Consider the following 21248-nt stretch of genomic DNA (forward strand, 5'->3'; position numbering starts at 1 on the left):
CACTCTTACACATTCTTTCACACCAACAAATAAAAAAAGCGAGCTCAACGTGCAATAAATTAAATTACATTAAAATACATGTAGGTTAGACATTCATTATATATGTAAAAAAAAAAAAAAAAAAGAAGAAGAAATTGATATTTTTTTTACTGGCCTGGCTTAGCAGGAAGATTTATTTTTTAACCGCGACGTGAACCAACAATCCAAAAGGTTTTGGTCGTAAATGAAAATCTGCGAATGAAGCCGCGATAACCGAACCGCGGCTTGGTAAGGGGGGAAAACAGTTTTCATAATTTCAGGCTCTCTTTTGCAGTTTTTCTAAAAGCCGCTAGAGGGTAATGTCACACAACACAAACTCGACCGGCCAGTGCGGCTGTATATTTTAAATGACTCGAAACAAGAAAAACACGTTGGCAATTGTAATTTGCAATTTAAATGTATGCTACAGTATATTTAGTTGCCAAATGATCCCAAGTGTCTCTCACGCAAACACAACAGACCATTCAATCGGCGTTGTTTTTCGTTTGGCCTCTTAGCCTACATTTCCCATCAAGCCTTTGGGGAGGGCCCACATTTTTTTCCTCTTCTTCGTGCTTTCAGTTCGCATCTGGATCAGCTGGATGACGAGGGCGCGACTACGCAGCGGAAGCACTGTCACTCAAGGCGAAAGTAAACTCTTTTTTTTTGGATAAATATTTGTAACGTTGAAAATTGTAGATTTAAAAAAAGCAAACTTGCTCGGCACTGTTTTGTCCCTCAACTTGGTAGTTATTCCAAAACAATTCAAAGGGGTCGAAAGCAAACCCAAATTCGGACGCGTTCCCTTACCCCCGCCTCGGAGGACACTTGTGGCTGACGGCAGGAGTTGAGCATCGGACTAAAGCGCCGAGTTCGAGAGGATCTCGCCAACGCCTTTCTGGACTACCCCACAGCTCGGTGACTCCCCGCGACCCATGAGCCGCTGAAAAAAAAAAAAACCCTAGACGACGAAAACGGGAAAAGTAGTTTTAAAGTCACAATGGGCTGCACAATCAGCGCCGAAGACAAAGCTGCGATGGAGAGGAGCAAGATGATCGATAAAAACCTGCGAGAGGACAGAGAGAAGTTATTGAGAGAAGTCAAGCTGCTTTTGCTCGGTAAGATTCGCTTTTTCCTTCAGTCTTTGAACGCACCTTGTAGTTCCAGCGAGATTTCACCAAAGTGTTTTGGTATGGAGCAGATGTGTCTTCTCCTACTGAGTTTGGGAGGCGTAATCCAGATGTTGGGGGGGGTACAAGTAGGCCACAACCAGCTGCAGGTCGTATCTGCATTTATGAATCAAAAGCTTCCTAAATTACACATCCATTCGTGCATTGACTTCCGAGTTGAATTCGTTCCGTTACTAAGCTTGTCACTCATTATGCTCGTATATTAAGTCAAATTAAGATATCGCTAATGTGGATTTTAAATAAAACAGACATGCAAAAATTCTTTAAAAATATTGAAATAATTGTTTCGGGAAAATACAAGTTCATAAAACAAATTTTATGTTCAGTCGGTTCTTCAAATTAATTATTGTAAAAAGCCAGATTCTCCCCCATACTAGAATGGTTGGACCCAACTTGTCACGTGCCACCTCTCGTTACCTGTCAAGTTCATGATTTATTTTTATGAACACATGACTACTAAAATCCCAAAAGAGGACTTTTTAATTTGAATATTTTTCTATGGACAAATTTTTTTTTTAATAGTTTTTTTCTTTTGGAGAGCGAGTCTGATACTTTGTTGATTATTTTTTGTGTGGAGAAATATTAATAATTATGTCAGTGATTTTTGTGAACAGATCTCTTCTGTAACCCCAAAAGAGAACACTTAATGTGTAGTATTTTTCTGTGGACATACATTTATTTATAATTATTTAACTTTGGGAACAGGTATGACACTTTATATTTTTTTGTGGAAAAATATTTATTAATAATAAAGTTATTTCTTTTTGAAGACAGATTTCTTCTGTGATCCAAAATATGATAATTTAGGTTGATCGTTTTTCTTTGGTGGACCAATACAAATGAAGTCTGAAAGTGTCTAAAGTTCAAGAAATCAGACACTGACTGCATGTTTTAAGTCTTTTTTTTAAACCCCAAAATGTTTTGCACTGGTTAAGGGGTACAGTACTTGAAAATATTTTGCGGGGGGTACATCAATGAAAAAGTTTGAGAAACACTGACCTAGACTAATGAAAGATATGCAAGAAATGTTTTTCGGAAGGAATGACTTGATTGTCAAAAATGTAAGTAAGTTATGCACAAGCTATGAATACTAAGTCTACATTAAAACATTTAAAATCAGTGTATATCTAAATGATTTTCACAAGATTTTTTTTCTTAACCTTTCTTAACCTTGTAACCTTTAAATAAATGTTTGCCGGGTTTACTGTTTTAATCAAAATTCAATAAAATCATAACAATGCTATACTATGACCGGTACTAGCAACATTCATAGCAGGAGATCAAGATTTTATTGATTTTCATTTTGTTTTTATTTTCTTAAGGCTCGACAGAAGACAATAACAACAATTATAGTAAGTTTACCTTTACTAGAATTAGATCAGTTCACAGTCCCGACTTAAGCAGAACTTTAGTTTGAACGTTCCTCAAAAAACAGCTTCTCTAGTTTCGCATAATCAGAAAAATCAAACCTCAAATTGCTTTCACATGAAGAGAAAGTTACTGTTTTTTTTTTGTTGTTTTTTTTTTACGTCGGCTTTGAATACCGGTCGCAAGCTCATCATTCGGAATCTTTTTTTTGTATGCTTATGAACGCAGTGTGGAAGATTGCGGGTGTTATTTTTCTTCTTTTGGTGCAGGAACAAGAGAATTATGGGGGAAAACAAAGAGGGGCACCGGTGATTGCTGCACCAAACCACATAGCTGGAAAGATAACACATCCCAACAATGAATGGTCTCGTTAGACCACAAACATCAATTCATCCCTGCCAAAAGCAAACAAAAATATCAGAAAAAATTCCTGTTCAGTGAGCCTTGATGGTAAATCCTGCATCCGTTTGGCTGACTGCGAATGCCTGCGCAAAGTTGGCCTGGCAGGAGGCCATGGTTGATAATCATCCAAAAATGCAGCCGATGGTTACGGAACTAGAGGAAGGGGTCAATGCTTTTTGCCCACTCAAGGTTTTCTGTGAACATGAACGAATGGTATTTATTTTAAAAAAGATGAAATGTGTCAATATTGAACATGCAATGACGCTTATGCTGACTTTTTTGTTTTAATTAGTTGAGAGCATTGTGCTGGTTTCTCTTCAAAATGAGCAAAGTGACACTTGATTTTCGAATGACAACTTTTTTTGTTACCACAATCTGAAAGGGGGGTAAGAAAAAAAAAATTCAATCTCTTTCTGTGATGTGGTACAAAATTGACACATTTGGTGTCATGGCCCATTTAGAGCAGGGGTTCTCAAACTTTTTTTTTTTTAAATATAAAATAAAATGAAATGAACACAAATATATATATTTTATGATTAATAACCGCATTTCTATCCTTCCTCGATATTACAATGGCTTCTATCTAGGTCAGGGGTCAGCAATTTGCGGCTCTTTCATCCTTATCTTGCGGCTCTCCGTGGTTCAGGAAAATAAAAAAAATGCTTGGTTCAGATCGGCTACGTTCACGACGTAACAAGCGACACATTTGAACGTTTGTGTGATTGGGTGATAGGGCGACATCTACGGTACGACTTCGGTGCGACGGGACGCGAAACGTGACGCAAAACAGCCAATAAGTTTCGTGAAGATTAAAACAGGAAACAGAAATATAGCGTGGCCTTCCAAATTAAAAGCATACATTTTTAATGTAAATTATAACTGAACATTAAAAATGACAGCGCTTGAAGAATTCTTAACACCACATAAATGTCATCCTAATGTCCCTGCGCGTGAACGAGGATGGACTCAAACTTTGGGTCAGTCTGCTAGTTCATAACCTTGGCTAAAAGCTAAATGATGAACGGAGTACGTCAAAAGGAAATACAGTGCGGACTTCCAGAATTAAAGCAAATATTTCAAAATAAGATAACACAGGTAAGTAAACAACACAAACCGGAGCGCTTGAAGAATTTTTAACACCGAACAAATCTCATCTTAATGGATTCAGACGTTGGTTCGGTCTACTTCCTTCTTTTGATGAAAATAATGTGGTATAACCTTAGTTAACAAAAACTGTTAGGGACATACAGGGCACTATCAATTCACTAGACTAAGCCGAACATGGCACAAATCCGCAACTGCTAAAAGACAAACACTCAAATTATTTCACAGACTCCCTCCAGTCAGGCCAGGGACCCCCGGGGGTCGGCAGACGCCACTTTGAGAACCACTGCATTAGAGATCATTTGAAAAACTTGGATTTTTTTTTTCCCCTCTTGCAAGACAGACTTTATTCTTTCTTGTAACGCTGCCCGTAGGCCAATGGAAATATTGGCACTTGCCAGTCACGCCCACAAAGCTGTGTGATCTAACATCATGCCATCAAAGCCAACAGGAAGTCAAACAGACACACATAAAGATAATTGCTTCAAAAACAGCACTGCCGTATATTGATTGAACGGTTTATTTATATATGGAGCATAGCTCTGCATGAAATATTCATACGGCCACTGCTCCCCTCTCCCCTAATGTTGGGTGCCAAGTGCCATTAAGGCGTTATTAACATTTCAGCGCACGTAAGGGTAAAAAGTTCAACCAATCTGAAAATATTGGTCAATTTTTGGCAGATGTTCGAATCACCGTAATCGTCCGTTTGATATGTCCGCTTCCAGTTCCACAAAGCAGTCCGGAGAAACAACTTTTCAAATTTTGATTGCAGTTAGGACACAGTTTTTTTTTTTGCGTGTCTATTTTGCACACACTTATCAATCCTTCTATCATCCATCATGCGTCCATCCTCAAGGCTGTGAGATAAACTTCCCAGCCGCTAGTCACCGCAACTACCATAAATAAGATCACGCTGACTAATTACGATGCAAAACATGTTTTTGTCCAGCTTTACGCTTTCTTTTTTCCTGATCTGATATCTATGTTATCCTTCCAGCGAAAGCAAAACGCCGAGTCAGCCAGACGTATCCTGTGTGGTTTAATGTTGAAATTTTGTAAATGTTTGCCATAGGAAGTGATTCTCCCTCCCATCGTTGCAACAGTCATGTCTAAATCATCTGCAACCGTCACAATTTGTTTCTTAGGTCCGAAAGAAGAGACTCGTACAGCAATTGCAGATGCTGTGTGTGCGCCTCGGTGGTTTCTCTCTATAATATTGTCTGGGTTGCAGCTAGCATGGTATTTCTTGCGTCATTCAAAAGCATTTCGAAATTGTGGATTGTTCCGGCACACAGACGTCCTCACAAAATGTTCAAATTCCATTCAAATTGAGTTTTTGTATTAAGGTACCGACAACCAACCCAGCATCAGATGTCTTCTGAACATTAGATTTTGGGCTGAATCTGGGTTCGTCTGTCTTGGACTTGAGTCCAGAAATAGTCAGTGAAAACTTGGTTGTGTTTAGTCTGTCCAATGGGGGACAAATTTACGAGTTGAAAACCAGGTTGTGTTTAGGCTAAAGGGGTCTGAAAAGTGTCAGGAAACATGGGCTACTTTTATTGCCTATCCAATGTGATCCAGATTTAGCCCAGGAATAATTTGCACCATCTTCCTCATATGTATACAGTTCTTCCACTCAATCTACTCTGTAATATGCTCAGAATGTGAATCTATTCATTTATAAGTGGTTAATGATTACTGCCATTATGTTCCATTACTGTTTTTTTTTTGTTTTTTTTTGGTCTTTATTGCCTACCTTATTATTTGTTCAATTATGGAATATAGTCTGCTCGGGGGAGTGAACAAAATAAGAATTTCATTGTGTGGTATTGCTATGCATATGGAAATAAAACGCTTGAATCTTGAATTCTTTAAAACTGGAGTGTATTTAGTCTATTAAATGTGGTTGAAACCTGCTTAAGAATAGTTGTTGAAATTCAAGTGGTTTTTAGCCCATCCAATGCTGTCCAAATTTAGTGTAAAAACTGTCATTCTTAAGTAGATTATGTTTAACCTGTAGATCCCTAAAATTAGCCACTGGTGTTGCCTACGCAATTTGGTCCGAGTTTAAATCTGGGGTGTATTTAGCCTATCAAATGTGGTCAAAAGTTTGCTCCAAATAGTCATTGAAATTTGCGTGGTGTTTAGCTTGTCTAGTTGGGTTCAAATTTTGCTTAAAAAATATTGAAATTTCATGTGTTTAGCCCATCCAATAAAGCCCCAATTTACTTTAGAATTTTTTTGACGAGTTCTCTGATTTAGAGAAGACTCTGTTTCTCATTTTAAGCAGAAATAATTGCAGGAAATAAATGTATTAATCGCAAAATTCACAGGCCTTGCATGCCAGCTTCTTGTACCTTGCATACCCTGCTTGCAGTTAGACAGTCCAGTGGTTAAGACCACTGACTTTCAGCACAGGGAATCAATTTCTGGCGATGTGAATGGGAATATCCAGTTGATTCCTCAAGTGCCTTTAGGGACTATTGGAACAAGAATGTGAGGCATTCATGATCAAAAGATGGCTTTTCACATTTAACTTTTCAACCAAATTTAGACCTTTAAAAGGATGTCTTTTATATTTCAAGATGACTTTTTAAAATGGTGTTTTCAACTTTCACCTTCCAACCAGATTCAGACATTTTTTGGTGTGATGTCTATTCATTGTATTTTCAAGCAGTTTTTCCTGGGTGGGAATGATTTTATTTTCTGTGGAGTTTAATGAAAACGTGCATATTTCATGACGTGTGACGAGATGCATCGTTTTATGTTTTGTTTTGTTTTTCCAGGTGCCGGGGAATCCGGGAAAAGCACCCTCGTCAAACAGATGAAGTAAGTGTGAAACGCGCGGTCGATTTTGTGTTGCCTTGCTGTGTGTGCTAACGTACGAGGCCCGTCTTTGTGGAAATTAGATCGCAGGCTCATTTCCGTGCACCCGGGCGGAGCAAAAATCCCAACGTGTAAAACAAAGGCCATCAAGGCCAGTCATAGCCTGGCAAGACATGAATAGACTCCCCCAGTTCCCACATTAGACACGCACCATGCTCACGGGAGCTGAAATTCCAGCTCTAATGACGGCTTTCGTGAAAAACATGTCCCGTATGAGTTCCAGCCATTCCTCGCAGTTTGAAATATTTCTCCAACCTGAAAGCTTGTTGTTTCGGATCGCTAGAATCATTCACGAAGACGGCTACTCGGAGGAGGAGTGCAGTCAGTACAAAGTTGTGGTCTACAGCAACACCATCCAGTCCATCATGGCCATCATCCGGGCCATGGGGCGCTTAAAGATCGACTTTGGCGACGAATCCCGGGCGGTGAGCGAACGAGTCTCGGAAACGTACGCGCCGTGAGCCGGATGTGACAGAAAGGAACGCGTGCGTTTCCAGGACGACGCCCGGCAGCTGTTTGCGCTGGCCGGCTCGGCGGAGGAAGGGGCCATGTCGGCGGAGCTCAGCGGCGTGATCAAGCGGCTGTGGGCCGACGGCGGCGTTCAGGCCTGCTTCGACCGCTCGCGAGAGTATCAGCTCAACGACTCGGCCGCATAGTGAGACTTGTTTTTTCTGTTCAAAGTTAGCCACATTTCCTTGTTCAAACCAAAAAGAAACTTCCAATGGGGTAAAAAAAAAAAAATGTTTTCATGGAAACCTAATTCGAAATTCTTAATGGATTTAAGAACAATTTGATATCAGAAATGCACAATTTCAAGTTGCAAATTCAAGCAAATAATTCAATATAAGGTCAAATGATTAAATTTAATCATATCCTATCGTATATCATATTGTATATCATATCATATCAAATATCATATATATAATATTTGAAAATTGACCTAATATACTGCAAAATGTAAGCAATATTTCTCCATTCATTTCAAAATTATGGGCAGTTTTGCTAAATTTGAGCAAGCTTTATCTCGATGCATTTTCTTGAAATAATCATGAATTATAATACGTTTATTAAATTACACCCATGTATAATTGTAATTTTAAAACAACCCCCAAAATATTTTTAATGATAACTTAAATTATAGGAAAACATAGGTGTCTTAAAGCAATGCTTATGAGTAAGTCAGTTCTTATGATAAGATTTTGTTTTTGCTATCTTGTCCTAAGAATTGACTCCATGCATTTTATTGGTTACCGTCTGAACTGCGTGCCCACCTCTCACGCTGTGGTAAGCAGGAATGAAAAAGCAACCACTAAATATGCTAATCTGGCTCCCGTGTCGCCTCTTCTCAACCTTTGCTTTGTTTCACACTTTCTTTATTCCACAGGAAACCGCAATGGTTCCTGCTGACATTCTTATCAGTCTTTTTTGGAGCTTTATTGCCACGTTCCATCTGGCCAGCTTTTAATGAGAGTGGTCTTTCTTCTTCATTGGTGCTCTGTTTCCACATGAATGCAAAGGGGGCAAGACGAGTCTTGTTTTAAAAGGTCGCTGTGTGCGCTTGTTCCTCATTTGATTGCATTCCTCAACAAGAAGTGGGAACAACACCTGCAGCCATTTTGCTATCAGGTCTATGCTGCAAAGAAAGCATGACAACCAGACATCCATTTTCTTAACCGCAAGGGTCTTGTGCATGCTGGAGCCTATCCCAGCTGTCTTTGGGCAGAAGGAGGGGATACCCTGAATTGGTGCCAGCCAATCACAGTGCACACAGAGACGAACAACATTTCACACAAACACACCTAAGGGCAATTTAGAGCATAAATTATACCTACAGTTCATGTTTTTGGAAAATCGTGGGAGGAGACTAAAGAACCGGTCGAAAACCCAGACATGGGAGAACGTGCAAAGGGGAGACGCATGGGAATAATATGCAAAGTAAAGCATAGTCTACGGCCGGGGTTCTTGAAAACAGACGGTAAATGTCTCTTATTTGCCCTATTTGCTATATGTGCCTGGGCTTTTTTTTTTTTTTTTCATCAAACCTGAAAGTCTCAAAAATTCCGGCCAAAGTGGAGATTTGCCAAATCCTCCGGATACGCATTTGCATGCAGCAAGCATAAACCGAAGCATTTTTGTCAGGTTCACCTGTTAGACATTTGTGAAACACTATCAATAAAGAAGGAGAAAAAGGCATGCATTTCTGCTCATGCATGAGGAGAACGGAGAAGGACTGCATGAATACAATTCTGTGTGCAAATGATGGAAAAATGATTTACCGCATTTCCCGCACTATAAGGCGCACCGGATTATAAGGCGCACCCTCAATTAATGACATATTTTAAAACGTTTTAAATCATAATATAGTCATACTCAAAGTAATAACAATAATAACTCAAATAATAACTCTAAACTCTCAATAGCATAATAACTCAATGTCAATATGTGCAACCTTGTTCAACTGTAAACACACAAAAGAAACAGGTAAAGCTTACTTTATCACTTCATTCCCCATCAACGAATCCCAATCTCAATATTGATCCATATATAAGGCGCACCTGATTATAAGGCGCACCATCAGCTTTTTTAAAAAAAAAGTTAAGGCTTTTAGGTACGCCTTATAGTGCGTAAAATACGGTAATTTTAATTTGAACGCCATCACACAAAACTACAGCATCTTTCTCAAACATCTGAGCATTTGTACACCTCCACAAGTGTCTTTTCATTTTTTCTTTGACCTTGTATTCGCCTATATGCGCGCGCGCATGCATATGTGAAGTGAAAGGCGCCGGTGGTGAACGCCGTATGAAAACGAAGTAATGTTGTTTAGTCTTTATGTTAAAACTCACTTGAGAGACATCCGCAGCCTCCATCTGAGATACAACCTGGACTCGCTATCAATTACGTGACTGTTAACAACAGTTAACTCCTTTTTCACCTTGTGTAATCGTTACAGTGTTAATTAAACGTGACCTCGACAGTTAATACGGGTTATGTGATGGCATCCCTTTGAAACAAAAATAGATTTTCATTTATTTCCTAGTGTTTTGGATTCGAATGAGATCTCCTGGCACCAGCGTTTCGCAGCAGATCGTATTCCGGCTCTAAGGTTAAGCTGTTATCGAGAAATACAAACCTGCCAACAAAGGTTTTTAAGGGAGTAAAAATATAAAGTCTTTTGTGTTTGTATACGGGTTATCACATTCACCGCCAAGTTCTGACCTCACAGTGAAGGACGTGCACTTTGTTTTGAAAACAGGTCGTGGCTCTCGGTGAGCTTTGTCCAACGTCGCCGCAGCATAAGACAAAGAAGGACGAGTGGAGTCAGTCTGCTCTCACTCAACTCATAATCAGCCATTGTTTATCAGCCACACAAATACGAAGCCATATTTAGCTCCTTTGTGTAATGCTTGCTTTTGAAAACAAAATATTCACTCAGTTTGCAAAAAACCTCAAGTGAATTTGTTTGTAACTCACTAGACATAGGCCAACATCAAATTTTGACGGTACCATAACCTTGATAAAAAAAATAAATAAATAAATAATCCGGTGTCACGGTATTAAAATTACAGCAGTTTTTTTTTCTCATTGAACACAATCTATTTTATTGTTAAACAAAATATTTAATTTTGGAAATGTGCATCACGTTTTAGTACAAATACATTCATGAATAAATAAATACATTAAATATTCTTGTTTTTTAATTCTTAGCAAGTCACTGTGCCCCGTCACTGATAAGTTATTTTACTTATCCTCCATTCATACCAAGGTTAAAAAAAACAAAACAAAAACAAAAACAGCAACTGCCTTCAAACTATTTTCAGAGGCGGCTTGTTAAAGCAACTCTGCAAGCACTGGTGATACCGTGTCACTGAACTGCACTGCACTTCCATGAACGTCCAATGTGTGGCACACTGGACTATAAATATAATCCTCTAAAATATTGATATTTAAAAAAAACAAAAAACTTTGTTACGTTGAATGATCACCTGTAACCCTTCAAATTATACCAAAAGCAAGTTTGTTTGAATTGCAAAAAAATGGGCACTTGTGTTTGCCCTTTTTGAAGTCATTTTTTAAAAGCCGTCCTGTATGATTCAAAAAAGACAAAATTAAGACAAATTTTTCCCTTGACCTCCATGAAAAAAAGTAATGATTTTCAAAAGAGAAGCTTTTTGAATCAAATGCATGCAGCCAATTATATTCTGCTCTTCTTAAATGTTCCCCTTTTAAGCAAAATCGGAAAGTGCTGGTTTCCCGCTCGACAGTATTAGCGGTTAGTTAAACTTTGACTTTTAATACCACGGTAAACCGTCAAACCCCTTATCGGCCCATGTCTACCATCTCTAGGCTGAAAATTCATAGTAGTTTGACATTATTATAACCATATATTATAACTTTAAATCAATAATCTACACAGAAATCAATTGACTTGGATAATATTAGCCTACATGCGCTAGTTAGCCTGAAACTGTGTCGCGAATGGTGTAGCATCTATGCTAATACCACTACTACTCATTGTGTGCTACTGTATGTTAGTATCAACTTTGCCGCCACTAAATACACCACACAATATGTATGAGAATCATGTTGTTTTACACGAAAACTTTAGTAGCTTGTACAGTATATTCATTGGCTTGCCTTAGTTAGCCTGTGACCGTTTCTTTTCTTGTTTAACAAATTTGCGTGGCTAAAATGTCCCGCATAGTCGGCTTTGGGCAACTTTATTTTTTGAGGGTCAAACAGAATTGCTTCTTATTTTTGCTTTAAGTGTTGGATGTGTAGTGTGATTACTGTATATCCCCTGAACGCATCTTTATAAGATTTCCTGTACCACAGCTACCTGAACGACTTTGATAGGCTGTGCCAGCCCAACTACATCCCGACCCAACAGGATGTGCTTCGGACGCGTGTCAAGACCACAGGCATTGTGGAAACCCACTTCACGTTTAAAGATCTCTATTTCAAGTGAGTAAAACATCGGCCATCTGCCTCCCCTGGTTTTTATTGTTTTCACTGTCTCACAAGCAAGGCAAGTGGTTTAGTTAGGAATGGAGCTATCGAGTATAATTCCTTTTTTTTTTTAAATAAATTTTGTTCTACAGGATCAATTTGAAAAAGCACATCTGAGTCAGCATGGTTTGATCAATTGTGATTTGTAAGAGTGGCAACTGTGTGGCTGTTTGCACAAATGTGCAGTCTCATTTATGTCTCTCATGCCAGCCTATATGGAGCACTTAAGCACTGCTAGCTAGAAGCTGAATTATGATAGATGTACTGTAGCTATAACAGAGCATACAATGATTCCATGACTGAACGATTCCTCGATTAATAATAGTTGATGCATCAATGAATTTTGTCAGCTCTAATGCAGTGCATACTGTATGATGTAATATGATTCGTCACATGTTTTGTGCACAAGAAAATATTTCTTGTATCCTTTGCATTACCATGTTTGATAATCTTGTGTTTATGAGTCTTGCAACTGGGTCAGAGTGCATTTTAAGCCTCTGCATAATTTCATTCGATTTCATGGCATTTTATCATGGCATTTTTATATATACGTATATGTGTGTGTGTGTGTGTGTGTGTGTGTGTGTGTGTGTCTGAGATGATGACAGGGGTGTTTGTAAACAAGACGCTTATTCTCACATAAGAGTATGGTTTTATTGAAATGATATTTCTTGGTTTCTTTGCGTCCAGGATGTTTGATGTGGGAGGTCAGCGCTCGGAGAGGAAAAAGTGGATTCACTGTTTTGAGGAAGTCACAGCCATCATTTTCTGCGTGGCTCTCAATGACTACGATCTGGTCTTGGCCGAAGATGAGGAGATGGTTTGTGAGTTTTCCTAATATATACGTACATTGACATGTGAGAGGTCATTGTGTTACTCTCTCTTTGCCCTCAGAACCGCATGCATGAGAGCATGAAGCTTTTTGACTCCATCTGCAACAACAAGTGGTTCACAAACACCTCCATCATCCTCTTCCTTAACAAGAAAGATCTGTTTGAGGAGAAGATCGGCAGGAGTCCGCTTACCATCTGCTACCCAGAGTACAAAGGTAGAATGAGATTAATATGCACTATAATTCCGCGCAGTCAAATTTGCATCCCAAGTAAGATTCCACAAGCGACATCGGGGGTGTCAAATGTACGGCCTGCGGGCCAGATCCGGCCCACGAGGCAGGTTTATACAAGCCCGCAAGATGATTTTGAGAAGCATTGAAAATGAATCAATTGAAAAAAAATCTTACTTTTACAAGTATGTCAAGATTAGCACTGAAACTTAAACTGTATGCGCAAGTGACCAGTTGCCATTCTTGTACGAAATAGCTAGCTGACAAAAATTGGAACGCTACGCTAGCATTCATGTTAGCATTAGCATCTCATTTTGTCGTGCTGCTGTTCAGCGCATGTAAAGTCCTACGATCGCCCGCAAGAGGTTCACAATGGGCAAACATTCATTTTTGGTCTGTGTTAGATTATTAACACATGTTTTAAATGTATTTTATTTACACCACAGCAGTTAGCACACAACGTCTTCTATCCTACTTCTTCTGTCTGAGTGCCACCAGTGTCCAAAATGCGACACCTCAACACCATTGTTATTCTGTTTGTTTTCTTTGCACTTCACCGTACTCCTTGAAAAGTACATGTTTTTATTGAGTGATATCTTCCACTGGAAATTTGTGTTTCATTGTGTGAATATTTATTTAGTTATTTATTTATAGGTGTGATTGAGTTATTGGTCTCTGTGTGCCCTGTGATTGACTGGCAACCAGTTCAGGGTGTCACCCGCCTACTGCCTGAAGCCAGCTGGGATAGGCACCAGCAAGCTTGTGACCCTTGTGACGATAAGGGGCTATAGAAAATTGATGGATGGATTATTTATTTATTCATATATTAATTTTTGGTGCTTATCTTATGTGTTACGTGCATAATATGTATTTTATGAACAAATGAATAAAATCAGATTTTTTTTTCATTCAATTTAAGGAAAATGCATAATTGGGATATTTGGGGTACCGCTGATTATGTTATTTTACTTTATATTTTTTTTTCCAACAATATATTTACATTTTACCACCGCCATTTCAGACCAGGCCTTCACACTTATCAAAAAGCTACATTTAATTGACACCAATTGTTTTTAACTTATGTACTATTATTTTACCAGTCCGGCCCATTTGGGAATAGATTTTATTCCATGTGGCTCCTGATCTTAAATTGACTTTGACACCCCTGATCCACATTTTAAAATCACTCGGCAAACTCTAATCCTGTTTGGAATAAATCTACTCAGAAATTTAGACTAATTTTAATCTGCATTCCAAATAGTTAATTTCCGATCATCTTTCATATTTCACAAGGGAAATCATTTACCATCAGATGCATACTTCCTAGTCAAGCAAAAAAAAATTGTAGTTATGAATGAGGCTCCTTTCAGATGATTTTCTTTGATGTATCAATTATAGCAAGTCGTAAGATCCTGCGCGCGTCCGACCAGACGTTTCCCGTTGAGCTGATTAGGCTCCACCCACGGACCTTGTTGATATTACCATCCTTGTGACCGCAAACCAAACAGCAAAACCCAGCCGTATTTCAGAGCGGACTCTAAACAATTTAGTGGGAGGTGTTTTATCATCTCACTTTCATGGTGACGTTCTCGCTGTCTTTGGCAGAATTGACACTTATTTATAGGTTGCTATAAACACTGCCGTTGCTGTTTTTTCTCATTTTTAGTACTCTTTTTTTTATATTTGTGTAAAGGTGAGAACACATACGAGGAGGCGGCAATGTACATCCAGGTCCAGTTTGAAGACTTAAATAAACAAAAGGGCAGCAAAGAGATCTACACTCACTTCACTTGTGCCACGGATACCAAGAATGTGCAGTTTGTGTTTGACGCTGTCACTGATGTCATCATCAAGACCAACCTGGCGGATATCGGCCTCTACTAAAGCCGCAAAGGTCAGAGCAGCACTTTCACAGCTAACATGTCTGCGTTGTATTAAGGCGGAACTCGATGATCGGGGGTTTGTGTGCATTCACGGTTATTCATTGGAAAAGTTTTATTATCATTTTACATGGCTCGAAATGAGCGCTTTCATATTGCTGTTTGCTGTGTAAATTTTGGACTTTGCGCCTCATGTAAGCATATGGACTCACTAAACTGAGAGTAAAGCGCCCGGCGATGGTCCCAAAGGTTTTTTGAGCGACGGTTCATTTGTGTTGAAGAGTGCCGGGTGTCGACTTAATTGGGTATCCGTACAGAACCACCGCCGTCGTTTTAGGATGAGGAAGACGAGGAGTCGTCTTTTCAAGCTCTGCAACAACATAAAGTAACGTGCCACTAAAGCGCTACGTAGGCCGACTTCCAAATAAACCCAAATAACACCTGAACTTCAATGCAATAGAATTATCTGGACATTATTTAGATTTTTTTTTTTTTTTTTCTCAGAGCTTTGGTTGCATTCCAATTATCTTGACACATCCAAGTCTCTGCTAGCTGTTGACATGAGGATGAGGCATATGTTGCATTCAAATGCAGTCGGATATCTCAAACTCAGACAGCATAAAAGGCCATTGATGCATGAAACATTAATAACCGTAATAATAATAATAATAGTCATAGTCATGTTAAATACATATTGTTGCTTCAAGTCCCTGGGATAAACATGCAAAAAAACATGCGCCAAAGAAATTAAAAAAAATATATATATATACTGTATATATAGATTTACTTTCCAACCACCATACATTTTGCTAGAGCTGTGAAAATAATCGATAATAAAATGAATCATTGACTATTGACAGCAAACATATGTTTAAGTTACGTAATACAATAATACAATACGATAATAATATAAAATGTACACAGGGTTAGACTGTTAAATTATTCCGCTCCTACTCATGTTATTTAGAGTGACTCAGATCACAGGACGTCTGACAACAACTATCGCAGTCTGATGGTGGAATGTTGGAGATGACGCAGACCGGAAAAATGCGAGGCAAGCAGACTGCCCTGTAAATAAATGCAACAATCAAACACTAATACGTGGGCTGCGGAAACCGGCTGGCAAAACAGAGCAACAAAATGAAGCAAGTCCGGACAATTAAGCTTATCTGTGTTGTAGCGAGTGGCTCTGGAGACGAGTCGCACAACAGTCGTGCAATTCGTCAAATGTGCGTCCGATGCTAAACTTGCTTCTGAAAGACATCGGCCATGCTTTAAAGTTAGCACTCAACACAAGTATTTTGAGGTCGAACTTTGGAAGCTCCACTTGGAATCTTTCCTGCATTTTAGTTGTCTGGAATTTCCCAGTACACTTTCCAACAATTGTACTGTATGTGCTGACGTTTTGATTGGGCAGCTTTTCTGATCACAAATCACAAAAGATGTGTCTGAAATAAATGTCTGCAAGCAGTCTTTAGGACTCTTTCGGTACAAAAATGTTGAGAAATCATCGATTTTTTTATTATATCCAGCTCAACCTTTAACATTTTTATGGAAAACTCTATTGTTTTATTTATTATTTGCTGTTTGGTGCAACCCTTTTAAAGGGATAGTCCATTTATTCAGCCATTTTCAGCAGTAAATGGGAATATTTGGTCTATAATTCATTTGATAGCTTAATTATATTTCATGTACACTTAGTAGCTGTTAAAACACATTTTACCACTTGCTGTCAACAGATAATCATCTCACCTGTGCTCAAATCGTGGGTACTAACCAATCATGGCTCACCGGTTGGTCATGTGACATTTAAAAGCAGCGATTGGTCGCCACCTGAGCAATCATCACACGTGATGTTCGATAGATGAAGTAGACCAAATGCTAATTAAATCTATCCATCTATCTAGCTAGCTAGCTAGCCAGCTATCAAAAATCATACATCAAGAAAATCTACTGTATATAAACATTGGAAATTCATGTACAAATAAACAAAGTTCAATTTAATTTGTATTGTACTGCGATTTTAGTCTCAGTACAAATACAATAATAGAGTTGACAATATATGCAAATGCTAGTGTGTTTGTTCCTTTTGCATGCTAGCCGCTGTAATTGCTATGCTAACCGATCAAGAACAAATTTCGATAACGTTTGTGTTAACATGTATGTCCACATTCAAATATTCCCATGTTACAGACATTATCGCTACACAATGCTAGCTCCATGTTATGGCTGGGCAATAAAGCAAATTAATTCAATGAATCCTTCTTTTCAAAAAATGACCATTTGAAAATAAGTTAAATTGTGAATTGAGGTTTTGCATAATACTTTAAAATAGTAATTAACTCCTTAATTATGGCATTTAAGGCAGCCATGCACAAGCTATGAATGTTAGGTTTAAATTAAAGCTGATTTTAAATGTGTACATTATTGTTGTCTGAACATTTGCACATGATTTAAGCACATTTTTTTAAATTAATCAAACTATCAGATAAAAGTTTGTTTTATTTCCTTGAATACAATTGTAATCACTCAGAATGACAAATAAAAATTTAGATTTTTTTTTTTTTTTTGGCATCCAGCAACAACCACCAGAATCTTCCCCCACTGCCTACGTTTACTTGTTATGTAGTCACCATCTGGGTGAAATTTCAGCTCCCTTGTGTCTTCTTTCAATGTATTGCCTTTGATGTGAAATGCCTTTGATGTAAAAATCAAAGAATTGCTCGAAATCCCACCCATGGAGTAAACTTCAGCTCCGTCAATACATCATACTACAACTTACAAGGACCACATTAAAACACGGATATAAAACTTCTTATGTGTTATATTTGCCGCAGGCGTCACAAGGAGACTCCGCTCATCTCGACTGCTATGTGCTATCTGCATAAAATGCAGCGCAAAGTGTTTTACAAAAAAGGACCAAGCCAGTGCTGTGCGCAGCCACTGTGACCTCCACCAATGTGCGGACTTTTTGGGCCCAGTTTTCGCTGGAAGCAGGAGATGCGTGAGAGCGCCTCATGGAGCAATCCCTGTGAGTTTTTGTGGGTCTTTGCGCCCGACGCAGGTCAAGACAGCGTTGTACACCTTCAAGTATGTCACTTTCGCCACACTTGCCGATGCGTTAACAGCGGATATGTTTGTTCACTTTATCTGGTTGAGTGTTTTCTTGCAAGGACATTTTACATTGCATGCAGAAGCTGTTATTTTGAAATTGACTCGCAGTATTGCTTTGATTGGATGTCAGAAATTCCCGAGATATGTTTTTTTGTACTTACCGTATTTTCCGCACCATAAGGTGCACTAGCTTATAAGGCGCACCTCCAACAAATGGCGTATTTTAAAACGTGTTTCATATACAGTATTTTAAGGCGCATAGAATAGAAGCTACAGTAGCGCCTGGGGTTGCAATATGCACCCACTAGATGGAGCTGCGCCAAAGGGAATGTCAACAAAACAATCAGATAAATCTTTTCAATCAAAACTTAAGAATAAAGATGATCTGTGGAAAATATTAATGAAGAATGGAAAAAATACATCTTCATGACATTCAAAGACTGTTGGGATCAATGCCAAGATAAATCGAGATCTTTAAAGAATACAATCATGATTCAATTAAATATATTAAAATACAAGGTTTCGTTGATTTATAAACAGTTTCTAGATTTTATTTGATGAAATCAGGCTTTCTGTTACAAAAACTCACGTTATTTGCGCTTGCACCCATATAAATTGCTTAAATATAAATGGCGAAATTGGAGCATGTATAGCATATAAACATTTCAAATGTTGTAAAAAAATGTAATTGTATTGAATTTACAAGGCGACTAAGTTATTGTATTTTTTTGGCCCCCAAAAATGAAAACGATTGTTTTAAGCACCGTATAAGGCACACCGTATTATAAGGCTCGCTGTCAGGTTTTGAGAAAATTGAAAGCTTTTAGGTGTGCCTTAAAGTGCGGAAAAAAACTTCCGTCTTATAAATTCCACAGCCGCGCAATCTTTTTTTTTTTTAATTATTACACTGAGCTACATCACTGCACTAACATTCATAAAAGGAGATGAAATTCCTCGTCAAATGTTTTTCACTTAAGGGGCTCAATAATAAAGCCATTTCCACCCCACTGAATGAAGAAGTGCATATTTGCTTCACAACTCTCACCTCCTACCGTGGAAGCCTTTATTCTTTCCCTCACGTCCTCTTCAAAGAAGTCCTATCAGTCATTTTTTTCCCCATTTAGAATTTGCATGTCTTTGCTCTGCATTTATATTGGCTCATTTTAACGTCATTAGTTCAGGTGGGGGAAAAAAAAAAAGCTGTCCTTCCCTTTGTTTTCTTTGAAATCTAAAGCTCCCACTAGACAGCTGATGTCCACCTCCAAGCCTTAAAACGACCAATTCCAAACAAAACACCGAAGGCTGTAATGTAAATGGAAAATTATATTTGTCGGGAGATATTGGAAGCGTGGACAAGGTGCCTGTATAAATGAAGACGTATGGAATGCAAATTAATACGTGGAAATATTTTCTAGCTTGCAAGGCAACAAAATGTACTTGCAAAAAAAAATGCATTTGTAAAATTGTCCATTGTGGGGACAGGAAGAGCTCTCAAAGATTCTCATGACTGAGCGAATATTAAAATTTTTTATTTTCAAAATGATTAATTAATGTATTGCCCAGCCCTATAAGAAGTTGTTGAATGTTCGATTTTTTTTTTTCTCGACTTTCCATTTGACAAAATGAAGCAATGTTTGGCACAATTCCCAACTTTCTGCTTACAATCTTTTACATGGCAATATTTAATATTCCAACATTTAAACGCTTTAAGCATGGCATGAATTGCAATGTATCATTAATCCCGGTGTTTTTGAGTAAAACGTTGTGTTAAATAAACTTAAAAAACATAAAAGAGCCATCTTTAGAACAGCTCTTTTTAGTGTACGATTCGCGAATGAACGGCTCCCTTTGAAAATACAAAAGTCCCATTGACAATCCAGCCAAAATCGTACCACTTTAGATTTTAATCAGTAAGATACGAATTCACTACTCTCAGTGTTTATGAGAAAAGATTTGCCGTTTTAAAATAAAGTAAAATAACAAAAAACAGTCATTTTTCGAACATCTCTTTTTAGTGAACGATTCGTGCTATTACCATTCCAACCAGAATCATATTTGTACCTTATTTTTTATCTACAAAATCATGAATCCCGGTGTTTATGAGAAAAGCAATGTTTTTTTCAAAATAAAGTCATAAAAGAGCCATCTTTTGAACAACTCTTTCCAATGAACGATTCGTGAATGAACGGCTCACTTTGACGAGACAAAAGTCCCGTTAACAATCCAACCAGAATCCTACGACTTTATATGTAAAATTTTTTAGCTACAAAATGTGGGTGAGAGGGAATTGAAGGTCACTAGTGCAAAAAAAAAAAAATGCTCCTACTTTTCCTTTATATGTGTAAGACAACACTCAGTCAGCCGCCAGATCAAAACACAGCGTTAATTTTGTCGCAATGATTTGATTATTTTTTTCCACGGAGGTGATGTTTTTGTTCACCCACCCAAGGCTAACTTGAGTGTCGCATGAATGATGAAACCAGGCTTGTCTTTCACAATTGTGTTCTTTTTAAGGGATGTGGCTGCTTTTGTGGGTTTCTATTGTTTCCAAAAGAATTGGAATACAGTTTGTTCGTGCTCAAAGCCGAGGATGCGTTTTTGCTTGCCTTGTTGCAAGAAATTTAATAAACAGATCAAAAAAGACCAATACAAATATTTTGCTTCAGTCATTTTTCTTCTCTTTGCTAGCGCTGCTTTCAATGACAGTACAGCGGACCCCCACCACACGAAATGAATCCGTTCCGGGGTCGGGGTGTGGTAAAGCGAAATCGTCGCATGGTGGGCAATTGAACCCTGTGGTAATTCGCTAATGCATAGAAAAACTCAGGTAAAAACATCTAAATTGGACATCCATATTAAAAATTAACATTTTCCATACTATAAAGCGCACCTAAAAGCCTTAATTTTCTTAAAAAGCTGATGCTGCGCCTTATAATCAGGTGCGCCTTATATATGGATCAATATTGAGATTGGGATTCGTAGATGGGGAATGAACCGATAAAGTAAGCTTTATCTGTTTTTTTTTTGTGTGTGTTTACAGTTGAACAAGGTTGCCCATATTGACTGAGTTATGCTAAGTGTTATTATGTGAGTTATTATTGTTATTACTTTGAGTATTACTGTATTATGATTTGAAAAGTTTTAAAATGTCATTAATTGGTGGTGCGCCTTATCTGGTGCGCCTTATATATAGAAAAAGTTTGAAAATAT

General features: G+C 38.1%; 1 protein-coding gene across 1 annotated transcript; it reads left to right on the forward strand.

Moving 5' to 3' along the window:
• Positions 1 to 612: 612 nt before the first annotated feature.
• Positions 613 to 20691, forward strand: gnai3 (guanine nucleotide binding protein (G protein), alpha inhibiting activity polypeptide 3). Its single transcript, XM_088408935.1, has 9 exons — positions 613 to 1136; positions 6872 to 6914; positions 7255 to 7396; positions 7469 to 7626; positions 11808 to 11936; positions 12672 to 12801; positions 12876 to 13029; positions 14738 to 14938; positions 17762 to 20691. The coding sequence occupies exons 1-8, from the start codon at positions 1019 to 1021 to the stop codon at positions 14926 to 14928; spliced, it is 1065 nt and encodes a 354-aa protein (XP_088265061.1). The 5' UTR covers positions 613 to 1018; the 3' UTR covers positions 14929 to 14938; positions 17762 to 20691.
• The last annotated feature ends 557 nt before the right edge of the window (positions 20692 to 21248 follow it).

The sequence above is a fragment of the Hippichthys cyanospilos genome, chromosome 2 (assembly GCF_059441005.1).
Source record: "Hippichthys cyanospilos isolate Australia breed blue-spotted pipefish chromosome 2, RoL_Hcya_1.0, whole genome shotgun sequence".
NCBI classification, from domain to species: domain Eukaryota; kingdom Metazoa; phylum Chordata; class Actinopteri; order Syngnathiformes; family Syngnathidae; genus Hippichthys; species Hippichthys cyanospilos.